Source organism: Myxine glutinosa, chromosome 2, assembly GCF_964187855.1.
Source record: "Myxine glutinosa chromosome 2, kmMyxGlut1.1, whole genome shotgun sequence".
NCBI lineage: Eukaryota > Metazoa > Chordata > Myxini > Myxiniformes > Myxinidae > Myxine > Myxine glutinosa.
In genome coordinates this window covers 194,008,780-194,031,685 of record NC_136262.1, presented here as the reverse complement: position 1 = coordinate 194,031,685, position 22,906 = coordinate 194,008,780, and the positions used below count along the sequence as shown (strand labels likewise).

The 22,906-nt window shown below is 46.0% G+C and overlaps 2 protein-coding genes across 3 annotated transcripts in view; one reads left to right on the top strand and one right to left on the bottom strand.

The window, feature by feature from the left end:
* Positions 1-7,358, top strand: part of EIF3A (eukaryotic translation initiation factor 3 subunit A) — a 180,961-nt gene extending 173,603 nt beyond the window's left edge. The window contains exons 21-22 of one of the 2 annotated variants that reach the window (XM_068106527.2): positions 5,761-5,942; positions 6,626-7,358. In XM_068106527.2, coding sequence (XP_067962628.1) covers positions 5,761-5,942; positions 6,626-6,807 — 364 coding nt within the window. In that variant the 3' untranslated portion in view covers positions 6,808-7,358. Of the gene's footprint in view, positions 1-5,760; positions 5,943-6,622 lie in introns of both variants that reach the window. The other variant, XM_068106526.2, reaches the window with a different exon arrangement.
* A 6,397-nt stretch (positions 7,359-13,755) lies between these two features.
* NANOS1 (nanos C2HC-type zinc finger 1) lies at positions 13,756-22,392 on the bottom strand. The gene is made up of 2 exons (XM_068106536.2): positions 21,475-22,392; positions 13,756-16,800 (listed from the first exon to the last, which is right to left on the bottom strand). Exons 1-2 carry the CDS (start codon positions 22,093-22,095, stop codon positions 16,528-16,530), a joined length of 894 nt encoding a protein of 297 aa, XP_067962637.1. The 5' UTR covers positions 22,096-22,392; the 3' UTR covers positions 13,756-16,527.
* Positions 22,393-22,906: the final 514 nt, after the last annotated feature.

The following is a 22,906-nucleotide window of genomic DNA, read 5'->3' as shown; positions in this document are numbered from 1 at the left end:
GAGGCAAAGGCAAGTTGTTTCAGGCAACTGCCTCACCACAAGATTCAGTGTACCATGGATGGGAGGAAGGGTAAAACAACTGAAGACGAGATGGGATAAATCTGTGCATGAGAGAGAGCAGTTTGCTTTGGAAGAATTCCCAGGAAGAATTGATGTCAGAGGCAGTGGAGATGGGAGACCAGTCCAGATAATTGATGGCTGCTTGCAGACCGTGCCAGTCGGCCTGAGTGAAATGCCAGACTCGTCGGCGGTGAGGAGGCTCTCTGAGAATGGCCAGAGAGATGTCCACTTTAACAGCACATGATCAGAAGAACCGATTGGAGCAGAAGAAGAGCAGCAGACATTTGCAGGGAAGTTAGTCATAATCAAGTCCAGAAGAGAAGATACTCCATTGACTGAGATCCGGGTCGGGAAATTGACAGATTGTGTTAGTCCCAATGAGTTGCAGAAGTCCTTTGCTGAGGTGCCCTGACTGGTGAGAGAGGAACCCACACCCAGCCAGCTGGCATGATGACAGTTGAAGTCGCCACATATGAGGAAGAGAGAGTTTGGATGAGTTGATAGAAGTTGGTCCATGTTGTCTGACAGCGAAATATAAATGGAGTCATCACTGTTTGGAGGACGGTACAGAACACATATGAACAAAAGGTGGGAGCAGAGAGGAAGCCGTAGCCAGAAGTACTCCTGGGGGTGGGGTGGAGAGAGGGCAGTGCAGGGAGAGTGAGGAAGAGAGTTTTTGATAAAGATAGCCACCCCACCACCAGGACGAGGCTCAGGTCTATCATACCGGAGGAGGGAGTAACCAGGAAGCGATATTAAGGAATCAGAGACATCTTGAAGGAGGAAAGTTTCTGTTAAGCAGATCAAGTCTGGATTGTCAGAAGCAACCTGAATGGAGATATCAATCGGGTTTGAGCGAAGGCCCCGGATGTTTGAGGTCCATACCGTTAATGAGGAGAGAGGGGGAGCATTGGGTACGGGACAGGGGAGGTGAGGGGTAGGGTCAGATGAAGGATGAGAGGGGAGGTAGGAAGAGCAGTTGATTGTTTGTCAGAGATTACAGAAGAGTTACAAGAAAGGGAAGGATGAGGAGGACGAAAGGTTTGATGGTGATGGGATGAGGCACAGTGAGGGATTGTTTGAGGAGGGGGGCAGAGGAAAGTAGAAGGTTGGGGGAGGTGGAGGTATGAGATAGAAGGGAGACGAAGTGGGGAGGAGGCAGCTTTGAGAAGGAAGTGGGAGGAGGGAGAATTTGGGAGGGATGGTTGGGGGCGAGATTTGAAGTGGAGGGGTTGGGGGAGAGAGTTGAATGGGAGGTGCAAGGGGGGAGTTTAGGAGGGGAAGGGCAAGGGGGGAGTTTAGGAGGGGAGGGGCAAGGGTGGAGTTTAGGAGGGGAAGGGCAAGGGGGGAGTTTAGGAGGGGAGGGGCAAGGGTGGAGTTTAGGAGGGGAAGGGCAAGGGGGGAGTTTAGGAGGGGAGGGGCAAGGGGGGAGTTTAGGAGGGGAGGGGCAAGGGGGGAGATTTAGTGGGGAGGGGCAAGTGGGGAGATTTGGAGGGGAGGGGCAAGGGGGGAGTTTAGGAGGGGAGGGGGAAGTGGGGAGTTTAGGAGGGGAGGGGCAATGGGGGAGTTTAGGAGGGGAGGGGCAAGTGGGGAGATTTGGAGGGGAGGGTCAAGGGGGGAGTTTATAAAGTGGATGATTAATGAAAGATGAACATTTATAACAAATTGGGTTTGTTGTGATTTTCAAGTTAGCGATCCGTTTAAGAACGATGGAGGAGGGGTGGAATGAATGAGAATTTAGAGCATGGAATGATTTGGAATCATAAGAGATTGAATATTTTTTTGAAATGGAATGAGTTGAAGAGGAAATTGAAAGGAGCCTTTTAAATAGTAAGAAAAACAGTGTGTTGTAATATACGACTGAATAAAACATTCCAGGGGAAAGTTTAAACATATTTAAACAGAACCGTGAAGAACAATCTTATATTCACAAAAATACCAATGGGGAGAGGGAGCCTAGAGGGACCGACCACGAGTCACTTGAACAGGGCAAAAGGTGGAAGGCAAGGGGAAAATGGGGGCGGGGCGAGACAGCGCATGTGGGCAGAGGCAAAAGCACACGATGGGACAAAAGCACACGAGGAGAAAGGGAAAGAAAAGTTTTTTTTGTTTGTTTTTGGGGGGGGGGGTGTGGGGGTTACAACGTTAGACAAATAGTAGATGCTCGGTGAAGTTTGGGGGAGAAGGGAAAATCAAAAACCTAGCAAAACCAGCGAAGGAAGAAACAAACTTCGACGGGAGAAGCCTGAGGCTGCAAGGCCTCACACGCCGTGCACGGTTAATTTATGATAAACACCGAGATAAACACCGAGAAACATCCAAGGGATACACTATAAGTTCACACACCGAAAGATAAAATACAGTTACGACAAAATACAATTGTGAACAGACTTAACTTTGAAAACGTGGAGACCGTGTTGTTGTGTTTCGAAAATTTGTGACGTCGTCTCGAGATGAACTTCTCGAGATACTCCCCCAAGATCAGCGATTGTGTGTCCGTGCATGTACACGTGAATGTTCGTGTGTTCATGATCTGGGAAAAGATTTTCCAAATTTTTATTTGGTGCACGTGCTCTGCTGAAGGAAAGGCAGCACAATGTGGATTCTGTGGGATTACTGGCACCTGTAACGATCTTTTTTTTTTTTTTTTGCGGTTTCCTCTAGAATTCCAGTCTCTTGTTGCAAGCTCACGGGAAATAGGCCAGTTTGCCTTCAGGTGCTGAGGATTAGAAGTGATCAAACTGCAGGTGTCGTGCAAGTCTTTGGAATTTTTTGGGTTAATTATGACATTCCACCATAGCCTGCCTATGCTTGCCCGCAAGCTTGATGAGCCATTCTGATTCTAGCATGCAGATTTTAGCAGAGTGTGCACTAAATATAACCACAGCCACTGTTGATGTGATTTTGCAATTTTCTGGGAATATTGAGACTGGTGGGGGAGCGATGCCATCAGATGTTGCTGTATACTACTGCAGGGGGTGCAAGGAGGATGGGAGGGGAAGGGGGTGTTCTGGACTTGTGTTTGGTGGTGGGATTTGATTTGGGAGGGGAGGGGTTAGGTTAGCTAGACTGTAGGTTTATGTTTACCTAGCCTCTCGCTTTACCTGCTTAAAGCAGGAGGGGGACTTTAGGAGAGGTTAGCTTGTCCCCTTTGATCTCATGGAGGCCAAGGAGGGTTTACTGAGAAGAGGACTTGAGGTGGGGGTGGGGGGGGGGGGGGGGGGGAGTTAACCTATGGTACTCATTCAAACAAGACAATCCTTAAGCTACATGTCCCTGCTTATTGCGTCAACATTGGCCAACTACTTGCACACGACCATACTATTTATATTCCGTTATATCTGTTTTAAGGTCATCTTCCCCCTCCCCCACCACAAAGGTACAAACGTGAAATATATATTTGATGAAAAGTCAAATACTATTTTTTGTGTGAAGTGTGCATTCGTGTCTGTACAACTTTTGTTATTTATTTACTCCTGTTTCATGACCTTTGGACCCCCCCCCCCCTCCCTTCCACCCTCACACCCTCCCTCCCCCCCCCCCCCCCCCCAAGATCTTGCAAGATACTGCTCGGTGCCACGCCACTGTGGGACCCTTGAGAATTCTTTACAAAATCCATTTCCATGCAAATTGGCTGCCACCAATATTGAAATTACTAATTTAGCTTGTATCTCAGTAAGTTCTGAACCAAACTTCACAGAAAGGTTGTCTATACCCACATTTTCAGGGGGGTCTACAATTCTTATGAATCAATTGAATTTACAATCCTACTTCAATTTACCCCAATTAATGTGCACATTAGGTTATGCCATTCATAATAGATACTTTCTTCTCACTGACTAAATGCAAATGTTTAGCTTGTTGCAAACTGCTGCATATATGATTCAATTTTGGCATCAGAAGTCATGTCAGGTAAAAATGTGAAATGTGAGAACAGATGAAGGGATTTAACTCAAACTTGGTACAAGTGTGTATAATGAGGTAATAATGTTGGCAGAGACATATCGGTCGACGTCACGACGTTGGAGTGCCGTTTCAGTTCATGTTGAGATGAGTTAATGATCTTCAAAAATAGTGTGTAAACTTACCCAAATACCCAGCTTTCATTCATGCACTCCCTAGAGTTCCCTTAGTGTGAAGGCAAAGTTTCGGACCGCTAGGTTTCATGGTGTTGGAGTTATGGAGGAGACACACTGTTACACAAGTGCACAAACACACATGAACAGCAGAAGGAGAGGGGGAAACACACAACAGTGGGGTTGAAGGGAAATAAGTGAGGGAGACTTTAACAAATAATTGGTGTAGGGAGGAGTAGATGGTGCATTGTGTGGATAAGGTGGATATAGAAGCAAACTCTCCGGAAGGAAAAACTGGAAATGTGGAAAGTAGGCTTGAGGAGGATTAGTGTGGTTTAAAAATGGTTTTCGATGGTGAATGATATAAGATGGTGGTGAAAAGCTGTCTAGAAAACCTTGAGGGAAGAATGAGATTGAAGAGAATGTGGACGTTGATTCCACAAGAACAAGAAAAGAGGAAAGAGTGAGTGGAAGTGAGCAGTGATTGTGGATTTTGGGAGTTTTACCAGAAAGGTGTTGATGGTAGACATTGTGCATCCTGCAGAAAACTGTGAGGGGGGCATGGGGACATGGTGTGGGAAAAGCAGAGGGTGCAAGACCAAAAAGGAGGCAGTGGGAGACAGACCTCTGATGTGAAAATGAAAAGATCAGAGACCGAGCTTCATTACGGGAGATTACAATGATCTTGAAGGTCTTGGTTTTTACTGCGTCGGGCTGAGCAAGGTGTGAGGCAGGTGTGCCAACCCAAAGGGGAAAGCAATACTCCAAGCTGTGGATGAAGACCTTGTCGGTGGATAAGAGTTCAGGTGTGTCAAGGTCATGCTTCTTTTCACGATGGAGGAAGTCAACTTAGTAATATGCCCAAGAGGAAGGTGATCATGAGAGAGATGTAAATGAAATTGTCAATGTTTGGAGGACGGTACAACCTACAACAAAACAAAAAAGAGGAAGAGATTGTGATGAAGCAGAATAATGTACGGGTTCTCGATGTACGGGTTCCCGATGTACGGGTTGTTCCCGATGGAGTATTAAGGATAGAGGCATTTTAAGATTTCACGTTTCATTAGATGAAGATTCAGTTTGGGGATATTGAAAAGAGACGGGATTGAGAATGAAGCAGGAACTGTGCATGAAAAATTAACTTCGTGGTTTTTTTTTTTTTTTTTTTTTTTTTTTTTTTAAATACTTAAGAGCTTTGAGGGAAAAGGATCAAGCTGAGGGATCAGAGATGACGATTATTGGGAGAAAAGAAACGAAGCACATGGGGTCAAAGCAGAGACAGAAGCAACATGCCAACTATACAAGACTTAGGAGAGTAAGCCTGAGTTTAACAGGGACGCAAATTTGCCAAATTAACACGACGGGGTATGGTTTGATACGGAATATTGGACGAAAACACGACCAGCAACACAATAATGAAAATAAAACGGTGAGCCCCAATGGATCTTGTCCGGGAAAACTCAGGTTTGATAAATTGGAGGGAGGAACTCTTGAACCAGCATCACACATGAAGGCATCCGGAATCGGAAGTGGTCGCTTGCAGTTTGTTGATGATTATAATGGTAACAATGCTTGCCTACTTTCCGGCTTGTACCTTAAACAATCATGGTCCTGTGTGCAACAGTGATGAAGGTGTTGTCTGGCGTCGACCCACGAGTGATGACAAGCCAAAGCGGAGAGATGTTCCAGTGGAGCGTAACCGCCAAGGTGAAGATACCGATTCCCGCCAAGGTGGAGGATTTTCAGGCCGGACTGGTGATGGAGAAGAACGCGGTGGTCCTTCCCAGCACACGGAAGGAGATGACGGTAGATATTATTACTCGACTACTTGACCTCAAAGTATAAACCCAAAACACTTTTGCCTTTTTAGGTTTGTTTGTTTGTTTGCATCCTTAATTGTTCATAATGTTCTGGCTGAAGATTTTTTTTTTATGCCTCCACAGCCGAAGGCATTATGTTTATGGGTTGTCCGTCTGGCTGTGTCCGTGTGTGTGCACATTTTCAGTAACTTGTGAATCACCGATTGATTTTACTTTATCAAACATGGTGCAAGTATGTACTATGATCCATGGATGAACTGATTGGGTTTTGGGTTCAAAAGGTATATGGCTATGTGACCTGTCATTGAAAATCTGTCACCACAATAACTTGTGAACCGCAAAAGGGATTTCAATCAAACTTGGCACGGGTATGGTCTGCGATACAAAGATGAACTTATTCAATTTTGGGGTCAACAGGTAAGTTCATGTCACCTTTGAACATCATTTTGCAGATCATAACTCAAGTTACAAGCATCTGATGTTTTCTTTCTTCTGCTTGTCTCTTTTCTCACTCATGCACACTCTCATGTGACCTATCAGTCTTGGTTTGATTATTTAAATACATTTTTTAAAGCTTTGGATTTAACATCTTGTCTTGTTATTTAACATCTTATGTGATTGCCAAGTCGCATTATCTCTCTCATTTTCCCACATTGTCTCGTTCAGAAGCAGGCCGGTGGCGGCGCTCTACTCAAGAAACCCGTGAGGAGAGGCAAGCACCTCGTCGGGTACCGCCCCAAGCCCAAGACGCCGACAAAGCTCCGGCACGCAAGGAGGTGCGTGAAGGTCCCTCCAAGAAACCTACACGCAGTCAACCAGATGAGGATGGGTGGACGACAGTTCGCCGTTAATCTGCCTTTTGTCTTTTCGTCTTTATTGCTCCTATATTACGTTTTACTTGCCAGAAACTCCAACTTCATGAATTTATTGATTTCTGCTTTTGTTATCTTTATTTTAACCATTCATTAGTTAGTAGTGTGGTTTAGACCATAGGATTCCTTTGTTTTCTGATGTTCTTCACACGTGTGTTTAATTACCACTTGGCCAAAAAATTGGGATTAAAGTCTTAAGCCTGTTTAGCTTTTCTGGTGCTGCTTGGATGTGGGTGGTGGTTGTTTGATTGCACCCCCATTCCAGCCGCCCACCACCAAGTCAAACTATACCCCCCTCCCTCCACCTGCTTTATTTGGTTTGTTGACCTTGCCTTCAGGCCTGCCCATTCAACTTTGAACACCTGTTGATTTTTGGGTCCTCGGTGAAAAGGGGCATGTTTCAGTCAAATATCCAAGTGGTTGTGCCAGCGAATGGTGCACTTTGGATGATATAGTTCACTTCCATAAGACATGCACCTGAAGTACTTTCTTTGAATCGTCAATTAAATACAGATTATATATTGATGACACCTTGGGTTTGCAACAGCTGCTATGACTTCAGAAGCCCCCTTCTTGAACTAAGTTCACATGTTGAGGTTTATTTGCTTCAAAAATTTGGTTCAGTGTTTGTCCCTGCTTTTCGAAGTCGTCACCAATGTAACTTCCTTGCCATTTTCAACATTTTGCAATATGACTTGCAGAATATTATAGTGGCCTGCAAAAGTATTCACCCCCTCCAAAGTTTTCACATTTTGATGTCATTTGAGCTTATTGGCCCCCATTGGATTAGTCTGAAAAGGGTGTGTATGGATTGGGTCTCATCCGCCCGTGCGTGCGTGCATCCGCAACCATTTCTCAGACATCCATTTACTGATCTTGTTCAAACTTGGCACACAGATCATGAATGATAGCTTACATATGGATGCCATTTTTTTTCGAGATCAGGTCCAAGATGGCCGACCTTGACCATGCACAAAATTGCTAAAACCTCTGACGTTTGTGTCTTTCTCCTTGTTCCATGGTGCTTTCAAATCAAACTTTATATATAATCTTCACAAACTACAAAGTGATGAAGCTAGAAATGCAGATAAAATGTGAATAAGTTGCATTAACACAGAAAAACAATAACGTCACTCGGTTGAGCGCATAACTCCGCCAGGCTGAACAGTTTGTTTTGTATCCCACTGATAGGCCAGATCTGGATTCGGACCTGAACCAAAATTTAATCGCCTTGTTCTTGTCACCTAACCAACTTGTCCACCAAGTTTAGTCATAAGTCGTCCATTAAACTTTTTAAAATGTTATTTATTGCTTTTCACCCGATCTCTCAATGGTGAAGAATCAATTCAAAATTAAATAATCGTCGTATCCGAATCTATATTCAGATCTTCACCAAAATCGAATCGATTCGGTCTTGTCACACACCCAACCTGTCCACCAAGTTTTGTCCAAATCCATCCATAACTTTTTGAGATATCGTGCTATTTATCGGTTTTAGCCCTATCTCCCATTGGTGAAGAATCCCTTATTTTTATTTTTATTTTTTATTTTTTTTAATACAAGATCGAGGCTCTTGAAAGAGCTAACATTAATCACACAAAAAGTCAAACCGACACATCGAACAAAATAAGGGGAGTGGTAGACAAGATGGGGAGAGAGGGGAAGGACACAAACAACATTTGAGAGCAGGGACATTGAGAGAACTTGGAGGGAGAGGGCTTGGGGGGAGGTGGGAGAGGTACAAAACATGTGGACACTGCAAGGACTTCCACGAAAGAAGTTGGAATTTCAAAAAAGTGTGTATGGGGTGAATTAGCGGGGGTAGAAAAGATCAAGGTTTTGGATGGGGGAAGATAAGAGATGGTGGTGAACAGCTGTTTTCGAGACCTGGAGGGAGGAATAGGATTGAAGAGAGTGAGGGAGTTTGTTCCAGAGGTGGGAGAAAAGAGGAATGAAAGAGTGAAGGTGAGCAGAGAGCCGAGATTTGGCAGTTCAACCATAAGAGGGTTGCTGGCAAATCTTGTGCGACCTGTAGGAATATTTGGGGGCCAGAGCACAGACAGGGCTGGGGGAACAAGGCCGGAGAGGAGTCGGTAGAAGACAGAAAGACCACCAAACCTGCCTGCGGTGAGTAAGTGAAAGGCCTTCAGAGTTAGCTTCATCGCGGGAGATTCCAATGATTCTGAAAGCTTTTGTTTCAACAGCGTGAAGCCGAGCAAGGTGCGAGGCAGGAGCACCGGCCCAGAGGGGAGAACAGTATTCTATTGAGCTGCGGATGAAATTATCCTATCAATTATACAATTATAGAAAGGGAAATTTTCCCTTTAAAAATTATCCTGTCTGGATCTTCACCAAAATCTAATTTCGTCCTTGTCACACATGCTACTCTCTGTCCACAACTTTTTGAGATATATTGTTCAAAGACAGACAAACAGACAGGGGTGAAAACATAACCTGCATCCACCTTCGGTAGCGGCGAGGTAATAAGACGATTCTCAGTTGCATAAGTATTCAAACCATTTGCCTAATTAACCCTAAATCACTTCAGGAGCAAATTTTGTTTGAAAGTTTACAAAACAAGTGTCCATATGTATCACCTGTATGTTCGACCAAGTGAGTGCAACTCCCTTGGTCATCCAAGGCAAACATGAAGACCCAGGAGCTTTCCAAATAAGTCAGACATATTAAGTGGTGGAGAAGCAGATCACAGATTTTGGCGTCAGAAAGGGCATCCGGCCATAAAAACATCGCCTCAAACAGGGAACCATGATTGTCATGGGGCCCTCAAGGCCAATCCCTGCTCTAGCGGGGAAAAATGGCCTTAAAACGATCATTCATTCATTTTCATATTCAGAAGCACCGTTAAGGAGAGGGTTATAAGATTTCAAAGTCACTCATTATCCTTTTGAGTACGGTGAAATCCATCATTCAGAAGTGGAATATGTATCATACTACCCAGATCAGGTTGTCCAACCAAACTCAGCAGCCATGCAAGCAGGAGACTGGTTGAAGATGTCACTGTAAATCTAACAATGACTGAAAGATCTGCAGGGTTATATGTGAGATGGGAGTCAGTGTTCATCAATCAACAATATATTGTTCCCTTCACAAAGCTGGCCTCTATGGACAGGTGGCAAGAAAGAACCATTGCTGAAAAAAAACCATCTAAAAGCTCATTTAGAGTTTGCAAAAAAGCATCTTAATCGTACTGCTACAGGCATGTAGAGAGGTTTTTGTTCAGATGAGACAAAAATTTGAAAAGTTTTTGGTCTAAAACAAAGTGTTACGTCTGGTGCAAGCCGAACACTGTACATCACCCAGTCAATGCCATCCTTACTGTCAAGCTTAGTGGTGCAGCATCATGTTATGGGGCTGCTTTTCATCAGCAGGGACTAGCAAGCCTTTAAGAATGGATGGTACAAAGTACAGGAGAATCCTTGATGAAAACTTGCTTGCGTCAGCCATGAATCTGAAACTGGGTAGGAGATTCACATTTCAGCAAGACAATGATCCGAAACACAAAGCTAAAGCCTCATTTGAGTGGCTGAATATGAAGAATATAAATGTTTTTGTGTCTGTAAAGTTCTGATTTGAACCCAATTGAACATTTATGGATAGATTTGAAGAATGTAGTCCATCGAGAATCGCCGTCAAACTTGGCATAACTAGAGCTATTTTCACCTGAAGAATGGCAGGGGTTTCACCATCTCACTGTGCAAATCTGGTGGAGACCTACCCAAAAAAGACTCATAGCAGTCATTGCTGCAAAATGTGCTTCCACCAAGTACTACCCTAAGGGGCTGAATACTTTTGCAACCATTGAATTTTGATTTGTACATGTTATTTACAGCTATTCTTGACATGTAACCTCCTTCAAACTCTTAGGTTTGGTCCTTTCAGTTATGAATAAAAAGTTAATTTGGATAAATTGTTTTTACATAATTTGTAATTCATCTAAATGTGGCATTATTGGTAGGGGGTGAATACTTTTGCAGGCCACTCGCTGTGCATTGCCTTTAGAAGTGGTGAAATCACAAGCACATGTCCACTGCATGATATGTATGGGACTATTTACATATTGAATATGTAAAATACATACATATAAACATACATACATACAACATACATACATACATACAACATACATACATACATACATACATAAAATACATACATAAAATACATACATACAAATTTTACATATAATGTAAAATAACCTGGTGTTGGCTTAGCGGTTAGGGTGCCGGCTGGGGATCCTGGGTTCGAATCCTGGTCGATCGCTGAATTAACGCCAGGGGGGTTGACTCAGCCTGTCATCCTTCCGAGGTCGGCAAATTGAGTACCAGCTTGCTGGGATGAATGATCCCGGTGTGTACCCCGATTTAGAATAGGTACACCGTATCCCTGCGCATTGTAAGAGCGTGACCAAGGGTTGCCGCCAGGAAGGGCATCCGGCCATAAAAACATTGCCTCAAACAGGAAACCATGATTGTCATGGGGCCCGCAAGGCTAACCCCCGCTCTAGCGGGGAAAATGGCCTTAAAACGATCATTCATTAATTCATATGTAAAAAAAACAACCCAATATTTGATGCTGTCCCATACCTCAACACTCTTTCCCTTTTCCCTTGCTACCTCTTCCTCATAACTATTTGAGAGATGTTGGGTGGTGCTGCCTTTCATATGCCCATTGAAAGGTCACATGACCATCGATGCATTTTGGACCCCTCTTAAATGACCTTGAAGACATAAGATGGGGTAGGCAGATAACCCCCTTCAACGTCACTGAGCAAGTTGGGTTTTTACTGAAAATATGGTGGGTTATTTTTTCCGACACGCTTATAATCCAAATCATTAAGATTGCTGCCATAAACTAGATTTGAACGCACAAATTCTGGAATGTAAACCCAGTGTTGTCACCACCAAATTGCCACCCCCACTTTTCTTTTTGTTTGTTGTTGAAGTACAGAGAGGCTTGAAGAGATGAATTGTGAACCTTAAGTTTGTTTATCGTTTTATGTGCCGAAATCAAACCGGTCTGTCGTGAGCGGCTCAAGGTTTCGGCAAGTATTTGGCATCACTTGAACAACCCGTTCTCCAATGCATCCACATTAGGACGTATTATCTGTAACTGTTCAGCATGGCGGGCGAGGGTGTTGATGTGCAGCCACCTGTAGTTTGAAGGTTTTAGGCCAGAACAAAGTGGTAATTTTGAACACGATTGAAGTTCATTTGCAATTCTTCAGATATTAAATTTCCCTTTTTTCCCCCCATTTGCGGCAATTGCTAAATCCTTTGCTGCTATTTCTGCCAAGACGGTTACAATAAAGCAATTTATTGTTGGGCTTTCAAACCATTCGAGCAAATTAAATCGATTCATGAATTAAACTCGATGTCATTGTGGGTGTTTGTGGCTGACTTTTATTACCTCTGCTGCCAAAGGTGGACGGAGGTTATGGTTTCACCCTTGTTTGTTTGTGAACTGGATATCTCAGTTATGGACTGATTTGGTGGACAGGTTGGGGGTGTGACGAGGACGAATTTATTCGATTTTGGTGAAGATCCGAATACAATAATTTTTAGTGATTCTTCACCATTGAGTGGATCCTTCACCATTGAGTGGATCCTTCACCATTGAGTAAAAAAAAAAAACCCACCGTTTAGAGGCCATTTTTCCCCGCAAAGCGGGGGTTGACCTTTTTCGGGGACCGTGGTTTTTGTTGTTTTTTGGTCCCCTTTTTGAAGCAATGTTTTACGGCCGGATGCCCTTCCTGCCGCCAACCCTGTTTGTCACCTTTTACGACAAACAGGGAATTACCAGTGTACTGGTACTCAATTTGCCGACCTCGGAAGGATGACAGGCTGAGTCAACCCCCCTAGCGTTAATTCAGCGATCGACCGGGATTCGAACCCAGGATCCTTGGAATCCGAAGCTGGCACCCTAGCCGCTAGCCCAACACCAGGGTTTCCCATCCCATTGAGTGATGGGGCCAAAATCGATATATAGCATGATATATTTAAAACTGTGGACTGATTATGACAAAACTTGGTGGGTGAGTTTGCCTAGTGACCAGAACAAGCCGATTAAATTTTGGTTGAGGTCCGAATTCAAATCCGGTCTGTCAGTGCGATACAAAATGTAACCTGCTCAGCCTGGCGGAGGTGTGCGGTCACTGCCGAGGGCCGTTCTAGTTTTATTTCCATTGATCTAAGGATGTTTTTTTTTTTTCATTAGTGATAAGGGCAGTAGATATTGGACAATGTATAAGTATGGGATTTGAACCTGGGTTCTTTATAAAACAAGTTCAAAGGTCACTGGGAATGGCAACTTGGAATGTTTGGTAACTTTTCTGTACCCTTCCCTTAAAAGATTTGTGGGATTGGAGTTAGAAGAGTTGCAGCCAAAAGAGCAGGTGGGGGTCTAATAATTTGCCAATTATTATTGAAACGAGACGTTTAGATCAGATATAAAGCATAATCTCATTACCTCGAAACACAATTTATAAACTTCCCAGCTTGTCGTGAAGAAATGAAACTTTGTGATGCACAGCAGTCAGCTCATCATGTACACGAGAGCGACCCAATTAGGGTCAGAACTTGTTTTTGAAAAGTTCAACCGATTCTTCAGTATCTGCCCCTGCTCGCACTATCCTTGGTGTTTATACATGTTCTGGATATCACATCAAATTGAGCGATTTCATGCGAGTGGGTGAAGTCTCGTTGCAGCTTTGATTCTTATCCAGACTTTGTACATGGCTGACTTCCTGGAGTTGTAATTTCCACACCGTGAGAGGAGTGACCAATCCAGCGTTCGCCAAGACATGACACGTCAGGGCACAAGCCCCACATGTCAAACCGACCGGTCAAGATCCCTTGCGATTTCCAAAGCATGGACATCTGGCAGTCTTCCCCACGGAAGTCAAAAATGTGAAGGAACACAGACATTATGGTTTATTTGTACTTTAAAGTACATCATTGTACAAGAACGTTGCATCTGTACCGCAGCCTGACAACATACATAAAGCAACAAGTTTTAAATGTGCACTTTTAAAATGCAAATACTCGTTTATTACTGCAAATATCAATAGGTCATTCAACATTGAAGCTATTTAGAGAAACAAAATTGATACATTAAAATTTTTAATTTTTCATTGTAATTATATACAGTTATTACATACTACATCACATTGACCATTGTAATAATTACATCTACAAATCACAAACGATGGAACTACAAAATGCTTCCAAAAGTGGCAGTGTAACAGCACTTGGATTAAAACATTACAAAGTATCAATAAAATATTACTATTTGATCGAGTCGTAAAGGCCTTTAAAACCATTTTCCATCAGCAAATATTTCAAAATAGACAATTTTACATCATTCCATTTTATAGTTCTTTGGTCAATAACAAAAATACAGTAAACAAAAATTTACATTCATTTAGAAAAAGAGTACAGTTGCAATTATAGTGCGCTGTTAGAGGGTTTAAGGGTACCTTCTGTGCTCTGGCCCGGGCCGAGCACCGCCTTCTTGGTGCAATGACGAGTCTATTCCGGACGGATGAATTGCCCATCATTTCCACATTGACTTTGGATGGGCACCCGTCCGTTTAAGATAGATACCCATTTGCTGAAAAAAAATTAGTCCATGAGGCTTTGCTAAAGAAAACACCAAAAAAACACTGGGTTCCACCCTGCTAGAAAAGGATTTCAGAAATGAAATGTCGCTCAAGTGCTTCCACCATTTTAAAACTACAATCGGGCAGTCACTCGGCGTGTCAATGGTGGTGGCGTGGGAGCGGGGAGGATCGGGGGGGGGGGGGGGGGAAAGCACCTTATGCGTAAATTGGACTCCAAAATCAAATGGATTCGAATACGTTTTAACCAAATTTGATGAATCGTCACCCACACCACCACTCCACACCACCCTCCAAATGGTGGTGGCGTGGGAGCGGGGAGGATCGGGATCGGGGGGGGGGGGGGGGGAAAGCACCTTATGCGTAAATTGGACTCCAAAATCAAATGGATTCGAATACGTTTTAACCAAATTTGATGAATCGTCATCCACACCACCCTCCAAATGGTGGTGGCGTGGGAGCGGGGAGGATCGGGATCGGGGTGGGGGGGGGGGGGAAGCACCTTATGCGTAAATTGGACTCAAAAATCAAATGGATTCGAATACGTTTTAACCAAATTTGATGAATCGTCACCCACACCACCACTCCACACCACCCTCCCAATGGTGGTGGCGTGGGAGCGGGGAGGATCGGGATGGGGGGGAAAAGCACCTTATGCGTAAATTGGACTCAAAAATCAAATGGATTCGAATACGTTTGAACCAAATTTGATGAATCGTCACCCACACCACCACTCCACACCACCCTCCCAATGGTGGTGGCGTGGGAGCGGGAAGGATCGGGATGGGGGGGAAAAGCACCTTATGCGTAAATTGGACTCAAAAATCAAATGGATTCGAATACGTTTGAACCAAATTTGATGAATCGTCCACCCACACCACCCTCCCAATGGTGGTGGCGTGGGAGCGGGGAGGATCGGGATCGGGATGGGGGGAAAAGCACCTTATGCGTAAATTGGACTCAAAAATCAAATAGATTCGAATACGTTTTAACCAAATTTGATGAATCGTCACCCACACCACCACTCCACACCACTCTCCCAATGGTGGTGGCGTGGGAGCGGGGAGGATCGGGATCGGGATGGGGGGAAAAGCACCTTATGCGTAAATTGGACTCAAAAATCAAATGGATTCGAATACGTTTGAACCAAATTTGATGAATCGTCACCCACACCACCCTCCCAATGGTGGTGGCGTGGGAGCGGGGAGGATCGGGATCGGGATGGGGGGAAAAGCACCTTATGCGTAAATTGGACTCAAAAATCAAATGGATTCGAATACGTTTGAACCAAATTTGATGAATCGTCACCCACACCACCCTCCCCTAAAAAGCAGGCAACTGTCGAGAGCCGATTCAAGTCAGATATCCTCGCAGTGAAAATACAATGTTCCAGTATACAAAAATATTTAGATTGCAATAACACTGGACAATAATCGGTTAATTGAAGCTCCGCAACATTAGTCTTGCGGGTGAAAATGGTGGCAGGTAGAACTCGCCGCACGTGAAAAGTCTGGACTATGAGATCGACTTCTGGCCATTTCAGTAGCTTAAGTGCAGAAATTCCGATTATTATTTTTTGAACTATTAACCTTCAATGCAACCGCCCCCTTTAGCGCAAATGACATCTTGGATTGGCAGGTTTGGTTATGTCGAGTACTTGTTGGGCCGCGGGTTCCCTCTATCCGAAAAGCTTCTGCGGCTGACTTCATTCGCTTCATCCCAAATCATGAATACAAAAAGCACCACGTTCGTCATCCTTACAAAAACGGGGTGGGGGGGGACGGGACCTCCAGCTCACCGAAACCCGACATGAAGCAAGCCGCTATTTTTAATGCCTAGTTTGGGATCAATCATTGGGAAATGGAAACGAGGACGACCTTTTGTCGAGACCGACACTCGGGTGGGAGCAGAAATTCAAATAATGCTCTTGCTTCGAAGATGGGGAAACCGTTGAAGAAATTAGCACACACATCAACCTACATGATAGCACTACGTCATATTCTGAGGCTGTCATACGGAATGGGTCGATTGTAGACTGGCGGTGTTGGGGTCAAAGGGCGCTCTTACATAATCCTGCGCCGGGCTGCTGGTGGTGCGGGTCCGGCCGAAGGGCGAGGTTTGCGTGGGGGAGGCTCGCGAGACAGTGGGCAGTACTTGATGGTGTGCGCGCGGTCTCCGCTGACCCCGCACAGCGGGCACGTGTATGCGCGCAGGCGAGGACACAGCACGCGCCCGTCGGGCGCCTTCAGCACGTGCGCCGCGTACACAGCCTCCACCTCACCGTTGTTCCGACAGAAAACGCAAACCCGTGGCGGTTCTCCAGCCTTTCCCCGGAGCTGCAGGAGGGGACAGAAGGACAATCGATTAAGAATAACGTGTGAAACTCGGATTCGTCGAGAGGTCTACATATTACATACGCTCAAGAGACCAGATACGACTCCTAAACCGCATTAGCTGTTGTTAACCCCTTCCCTTCTAGAGGAGCTTTCCCTTCTCACCCCCTTGCACCTTTTTTTCGTTTTCATACCAAAGTGTATCATGTTGTGACGTCACATTATGCAGTCAGTCGTGCAGAAGGCATTGCCGGAACAGTCAGTAAAGTTGCATTTACTCCTTAATGATGCATTTTAACATGTCATGTGGAAAAGGGGAAATCATACGACAATTCGACAAATGCCTCTTTGTGTGTTTGACTTTTATGTATTCGTCAACCGCTCGCTGCAAGGAATGAGTGTAAAAAACTGGTGGTTGTACTCTGGGTGTACACGGAAGGCTTTTAGGTGGTGAATAACTCATAATCCCGAAGGTTCCGATTGCGGGGACGACCAAATTTCCACGGTGAAGGTGTATGGCACAGCGCTTCTCCTGGTGGGGGTGGGCATTACATGTAATTTATTTTTTAATCACATATACAGACATGCTCATTATTGATTTATTTAGCTACTCGCAGAATGCAAGAACAATCCACTTAATCACAAATATGAAGCTACTTATTACATCTGCGCATAGGATTCACCCCAGCATGTGCTTGCAGTGTGAGTGTGCGCTCCACTCGAAGCATAGCTCTTTCTAACCACTGACCGACTCGCTCATATAAAACTTTGGTACTTTCTCCGTGGACTAGAAGGTTGAAATTTTGTCTACTGATGTAACTCGAAGCTGAGATTTCAAGAAGAAAAAAAACTGGACATAAATTTAAAATACCCATTAAAAAGTCAGCCGGTGCAGCTTCACTTCTGCGCCCAGAGGGTGACCGAAGACAACGGCGCCTCAGATGATCTTACATGGGTAGGATCGCTCCCCAAGGGAGTGGGTGTTTTTTGGTTTTACGGTAGTAGGCTTAGAGAAGTGTATGTGCGTTTTATCGTTTACGTACCATATACAGTAAGTGGTAAGTCAAACATTTATCATTTACAATGTCAAGTGTGGCAGTAAATATATTTTTTAGTATTGCATGTTTACATATACAGTCGGATTCTGTATCAGGCATCATGTTTATAACAAACATTGAGAACCTATTCCGTACCCCGGATAAAACGAAAAACCACCTTGTCCCGGTAAATTTGACCGTGAACACAACACCCTACGTTCGAAAATTGTCGAAATACAGTTGAGATTGCCAAAAAAAAAAGAATTATCCACAACATCAAAAGAAACGATCATTTCATTATTCCCTGCGTTTTTGCATCGACCCGATGGTGAAATTCCGCCCAAGGACCCGAGGAAAAGGGGCGTAGACATTCAGCTGGGCGAGGCTTGCTTGGACCCGCCCCCTGGAACAGTCATTGGAAGAGGCTCGGAGAGACGGAACTTAGTTTTTTTTGGAAAAAGAATTTATGCTTCACAGCAACATTATGTCTGCCCAGTAACTACAGCATACCTTCTTCTTCATCTGTTTTACCCAGATCAAACACAGAATCGCTGTCTCTCTTGCAACGTATTATGCATTAACATATCAAAAAGGGAAGATAATAACTCGGTGGTGCTGTTAACGACGTGCAATGTGGGAGCACCGACAAGAATATGAGAATCAGTTGGTTTTCTGCTCCAGTTTATAAGTTCCAGATGCACCCTTTAACATTATAAATTATCTTCGACTTATTTTCATAAACTCCACCTGCTAGCGTTGCCAAGCAATCCATTAGGATGTAATCAAGAGTTTTATTTTATAACTTTTGACCTATTTACATGCTTCAGTTTTTTTATAATCCTGCACCAACAAAACCAACTTCATCTTGTAGAAAAAAGCTTCTGGTTAAGGAAGTAACCCCACACTCTATTCCCGTTCCAGATGATGCACGCATGGTGCTCAGGAGCTGAAAGGGTGCGTCCGAGTGTGGACTCGTATGGAGAAGTTCAGGGTCTGCTCCCGGATTGAGTCAACGTGCCAAGAGGATGCTCGGGGTCGACATCAGAGTGCAACAGGTGCGTCGTAGGGGGTTTGGGATTGGCACCCTCGCACAGAGGTCGTGCCGGGTGTTCAGGGTTGGCACACTCGCACAAAGGACGTGGTGTGAGGAGCCCCTGTGTTTGCTCCTGCATGGGGAGGCCACACCAGGAAGGCTTGGGGTCCATGCAGGAGGGGCCGTTGAAACGGTTGCGGTCTGCACTTGCGATGTGGCCATGTCAAAGGAATGTTGCTTCGCAAACATGCATGACACCCATGTTTGAAGTAAGGTGGGTTGTGGTGGAAGTCCCACCTGTAGCCTGACAGTTACATTTGTTTGGGGTTATCCAATGAATGGCACATACATGGATGACTCTCCCTGCCTGCGAAACACCAGGGTGACTGTTTATAACTCGACTGAGATTCCAACCCAGGCTAAACAGCTTCGAGGAGAGGAGAGTGTGTGTACCTCTAGGAGTCCAGGACATCCTGCCAGCTCGTAAAAAAACAACAAAAAAACCATTAGAGAAACCTTACACCACCAGGTGGAAGCCCTACGGTCTGTGGTCCTCGATTAATGCCTTACCGTCTTACCATCTCCCTGTGTGCTCCACAATATGAGCGAACTATAAAATGAAGCGCATTCCCTCCCCACTGCTACAGGGAGCACACAGCATGAAATCCTAAACAAAGTTATTTGGAGGGTACCATGGTGGCCACCTGCAGCACAAGCCCGAGTTTCTCCGATCTGATGCAGACAAGGATATACGAGCGCGCGTGGCTGTTAAATTTCCAAGTCACGTACGACTGCAAGAGCAGAATCTTGGGACACGTTCCCTCAGACTCCCCCTGAGCTCTTCGGCTCCATCTGGCTCGTTTTGAGCCAGCGGCCATGTTTATGGGTTGCTTGGCCACAAGATGCCCTCTCACCTCACCGATCCCCCTCTCTCCTCCTTCCTCGAAACCACAATCCTGTGCGACTGTCGAGTTTGGAAATCAAGTGTGGATAAAATGCAACAAACAAATCACTGAAGGAATCGGCAAATGCGTCTCCGCAAGGACGGGAAGCAATGAGTGCGTAGGCCTTGCACCCGCCATCGTCCTGTGTAACCCAACTCCAGCCTCGGGTGCAGGCAAGAAACAAGATCCGCTGCAGCTGCACACCTTGGAATGCCATTGCTCTTTGTTAGAACGCCAAACAGATTTATAACGAGTGCAAAGGTTTGTGGGCGATGGGCTTGGGTGTTCAGATTGGTAAAAGGGGCGAAACCTGCTCCTATATGCAAGCATTCGTGACCCATTAATGCACCTCAATTGGGCCGAGTTGCAGGAAACAGATCCAAACTGGACAAATTGACGGTCTTGATGAGGGAGACCTTTGTCTAGCAGTGACAGAAATAGGTAAGTGAAATCAGGTGAGCACCTCAAACGACCCGAGAACTCCACGAGGGAGCCTCGCGGAGAATTTTCTTTTTTTCCGGAGCACCGGTGGAAACATCCGAGGCTGGAAATGGATCTCGGATGGGAGGGAAGGGAAGGACAACAAGGTACTTTGTGGTTAAACAATGAACACCGCAAAACGTTCCATCACGCACGACTCACAAGCCATGGCCTGCACCTGTATACCTCGCTTCGCCTTTTGAGGGGGGCAAATCCAAATATCTCCCATCCCGACTCGTCCTTAACATTTTACACTTCCACGCGTCATCAAGAACGATCCTCAAACTCGTCCCTGTAAATCCACTAACGACAGGTGACATAACCTGTCCGTCGGACTCAACATCGCAAGGTCATAAACACCTGAATAAATGTCTTCCCTCCATCCCACCTGCAGCAGCCCCTCCCTACATCCCAATCCGGTTTTCCTTCGAATCCTTGGGACAAACAGGGTGGATTCATGGAGACAAAGGTTTAAAGGTGGTGTGTACTCACTTTTCAGCCGTCTGGTCTGGGTTGGATTCCCGACCCGACGATAACACCGTCAGGTTGGTGGTTCGCAGCAGGTTTACATTTCATCGCAAGGCAGAGGGGTTAAGCCGGCTGTCATATGTGCTCGTGAACGTTAAGGATCTCACGTACCTTTAAAAACGAGAGCCCTGACCCAACTGAAAAACTCTGCTCTCAGTAGCACCTGTCCGGGGTAGATAAACACCTATATGCAACAGGTTGAACGTTTATGGAGGCTTTCCATTGGGCAATGCCCCAATTATCCCCTACCCGAACCTTGTCACTGGAACAAAGCAGGTAACATAGAGCGCGAGCTCCCTTTAAACAGGTAACGGTCGCACGAGCCCAAGAGACCGTCAAGGTGGTCAAAAGGACCCACCTACCGGACACTTATAGTTTTCACTTGCAGCGATTTGCTCGTTACCTGGAAATCTCGAATTCAACTCGAACCTGTTGCGGCGATGACGTCATCGGTACTCGAGGACGGAAAACGTTTACACAACGAGTTGGTTTTGCGTTCCTGGACTTTTGGGGCTTGGAAACGTTTAATTGGAGCACCGGTCTTGGCTAGAGGTGTTTACGGGTCGGTACGTGGAGGGAAACAAAAGGGAATTCGAGGATACATAAATTCATGAGGGGCGAGGGGAAAGAGGCACGGACAGGTAGGATGGCCCACCTTGCGGCTCCGACGTTCCACGTCGAAGAAGAGAGGGCTGAAGGCGTCCGCGTCGACGTCCCCGAACCAAGCATCCACGTCGACCCCGGGGACCCCGGGTGTCCTGGCGCCGCTGAACAGGCTCAGCACCGAGAAACGCTCCTCCAGCTCGGCCAAGAAACCCGGGCTCAGGTCGTCCGCGCCGCCGTTCCCCACTCCGGCGCCACAGCCTCCCGAGCCGTCCATGTCGAACTCGTCCCGAGGGCTCGAGTGCGGAGGCGACTCCGAGTAGCAGCTGCTGCCCAGGCTGTCCGAGTCGGCGCCGCGGTGGAAGCTCCCCACGGCCAGGGTGAGCGGGGACGCGCGCGGCGACGGCGGCGCGCGTCGTCTCGCACCCGGAGAGGGTCGTCCTGGCAACGCGGGGCCGGGCGCGGCGGAGCGCGGGGATGGCGGCGGGTCGAGGCCGAGGGTGGCGCGCAGGGCCTCGCAGATGGACGGCGCGTCGGGCGAGGCCGGCGGGATGCCGTCCTGCGCGGGGCTCGAGCCCTTGGTGACCAATGTGCTGAGACCCAGGTAGTCGTTCCACGAGTTGAAGGTGTGCTCGTAGGACTCGTGCAGGTATCCGCAGCTCAGGTAGTCCATGTCGTGGCTGCGGGAAGCTCGAGTGAAGGGGATGAACGATTCGAATTAAAGATCGAGGACTTTCTTTTTATTATTCTTTCCCCGAAGCTCGCGGTTCTCAAACCGTTCGCAGTCACAATTATATATTTATATCTATCTATATATACGGCCAATTCCCTCCCCCAATGTCCCCCTCGCTGTCCTTTCTTGTACGCACTTCGAGCGCGTACACACATTTATATTCAAATAAAATCACCCCTCCCTCCGTCCGCACACAACCGCGCTATTCGCCCACTGCTTGTTTTCCTTTGCAGCGTCTCGGATTTGTTTAAATATATGTATATATACTGTATGGCGGAGCTGCATTTGAAGGCGGAGGGATCACGCCAAGACGCCGTCGTCCTCGACGCCCATTGGCTGCGACGCGCCTCATCACGCTCACGTCTCGCGCCGTGCCTCGGATACAAGGCGCTACTTTACCGCCCGTAACAACAGCGACGATATCGCTCCGCGCAGGCCCCGTTAGAGATCGTTTAACAAGAGGGCGCGCGGTGCATCTTATCACCCCCGCCCACACATCTCCCTCGTCGCGCCATTGTCCTCATTCGCGGTTCTTAGTAACTATCGCATCGCCCCATGGCAGTTCTATTAAACGTCACAATATACGTTCTTCTTCCGTTGTTGAGGGAACCACTGTCTTTTGTGAAGTGGAGGCTCCTATGAAATGACGTCCTTTTTGGCCTTTTCTTCTAATTTCGTGTCAATGGTTAGTTAAGACTAAGAGAATGCGCTTCTGCTGAAGAAAAGGTCAACCAAAATTATTGTGCAATGA

Excerpts from the sequence above, each read along its gene's own strand:
- NANOS1 (XM_068106536.2), bottom strand. The coding sequence starts at position 22,095 with ATGGACTACCTGAGCTGCGGATACCTGCACGAGTCCTACGAGCACACC. Across the intron at positions 16,801-21,474 it reads TGGAACGTCGGAGCCGCAAG|CTCCGGGGAAAGGCTGGAGA; the intron begins GTGGGCCATCCT and ends CCCCTCCTGCAG.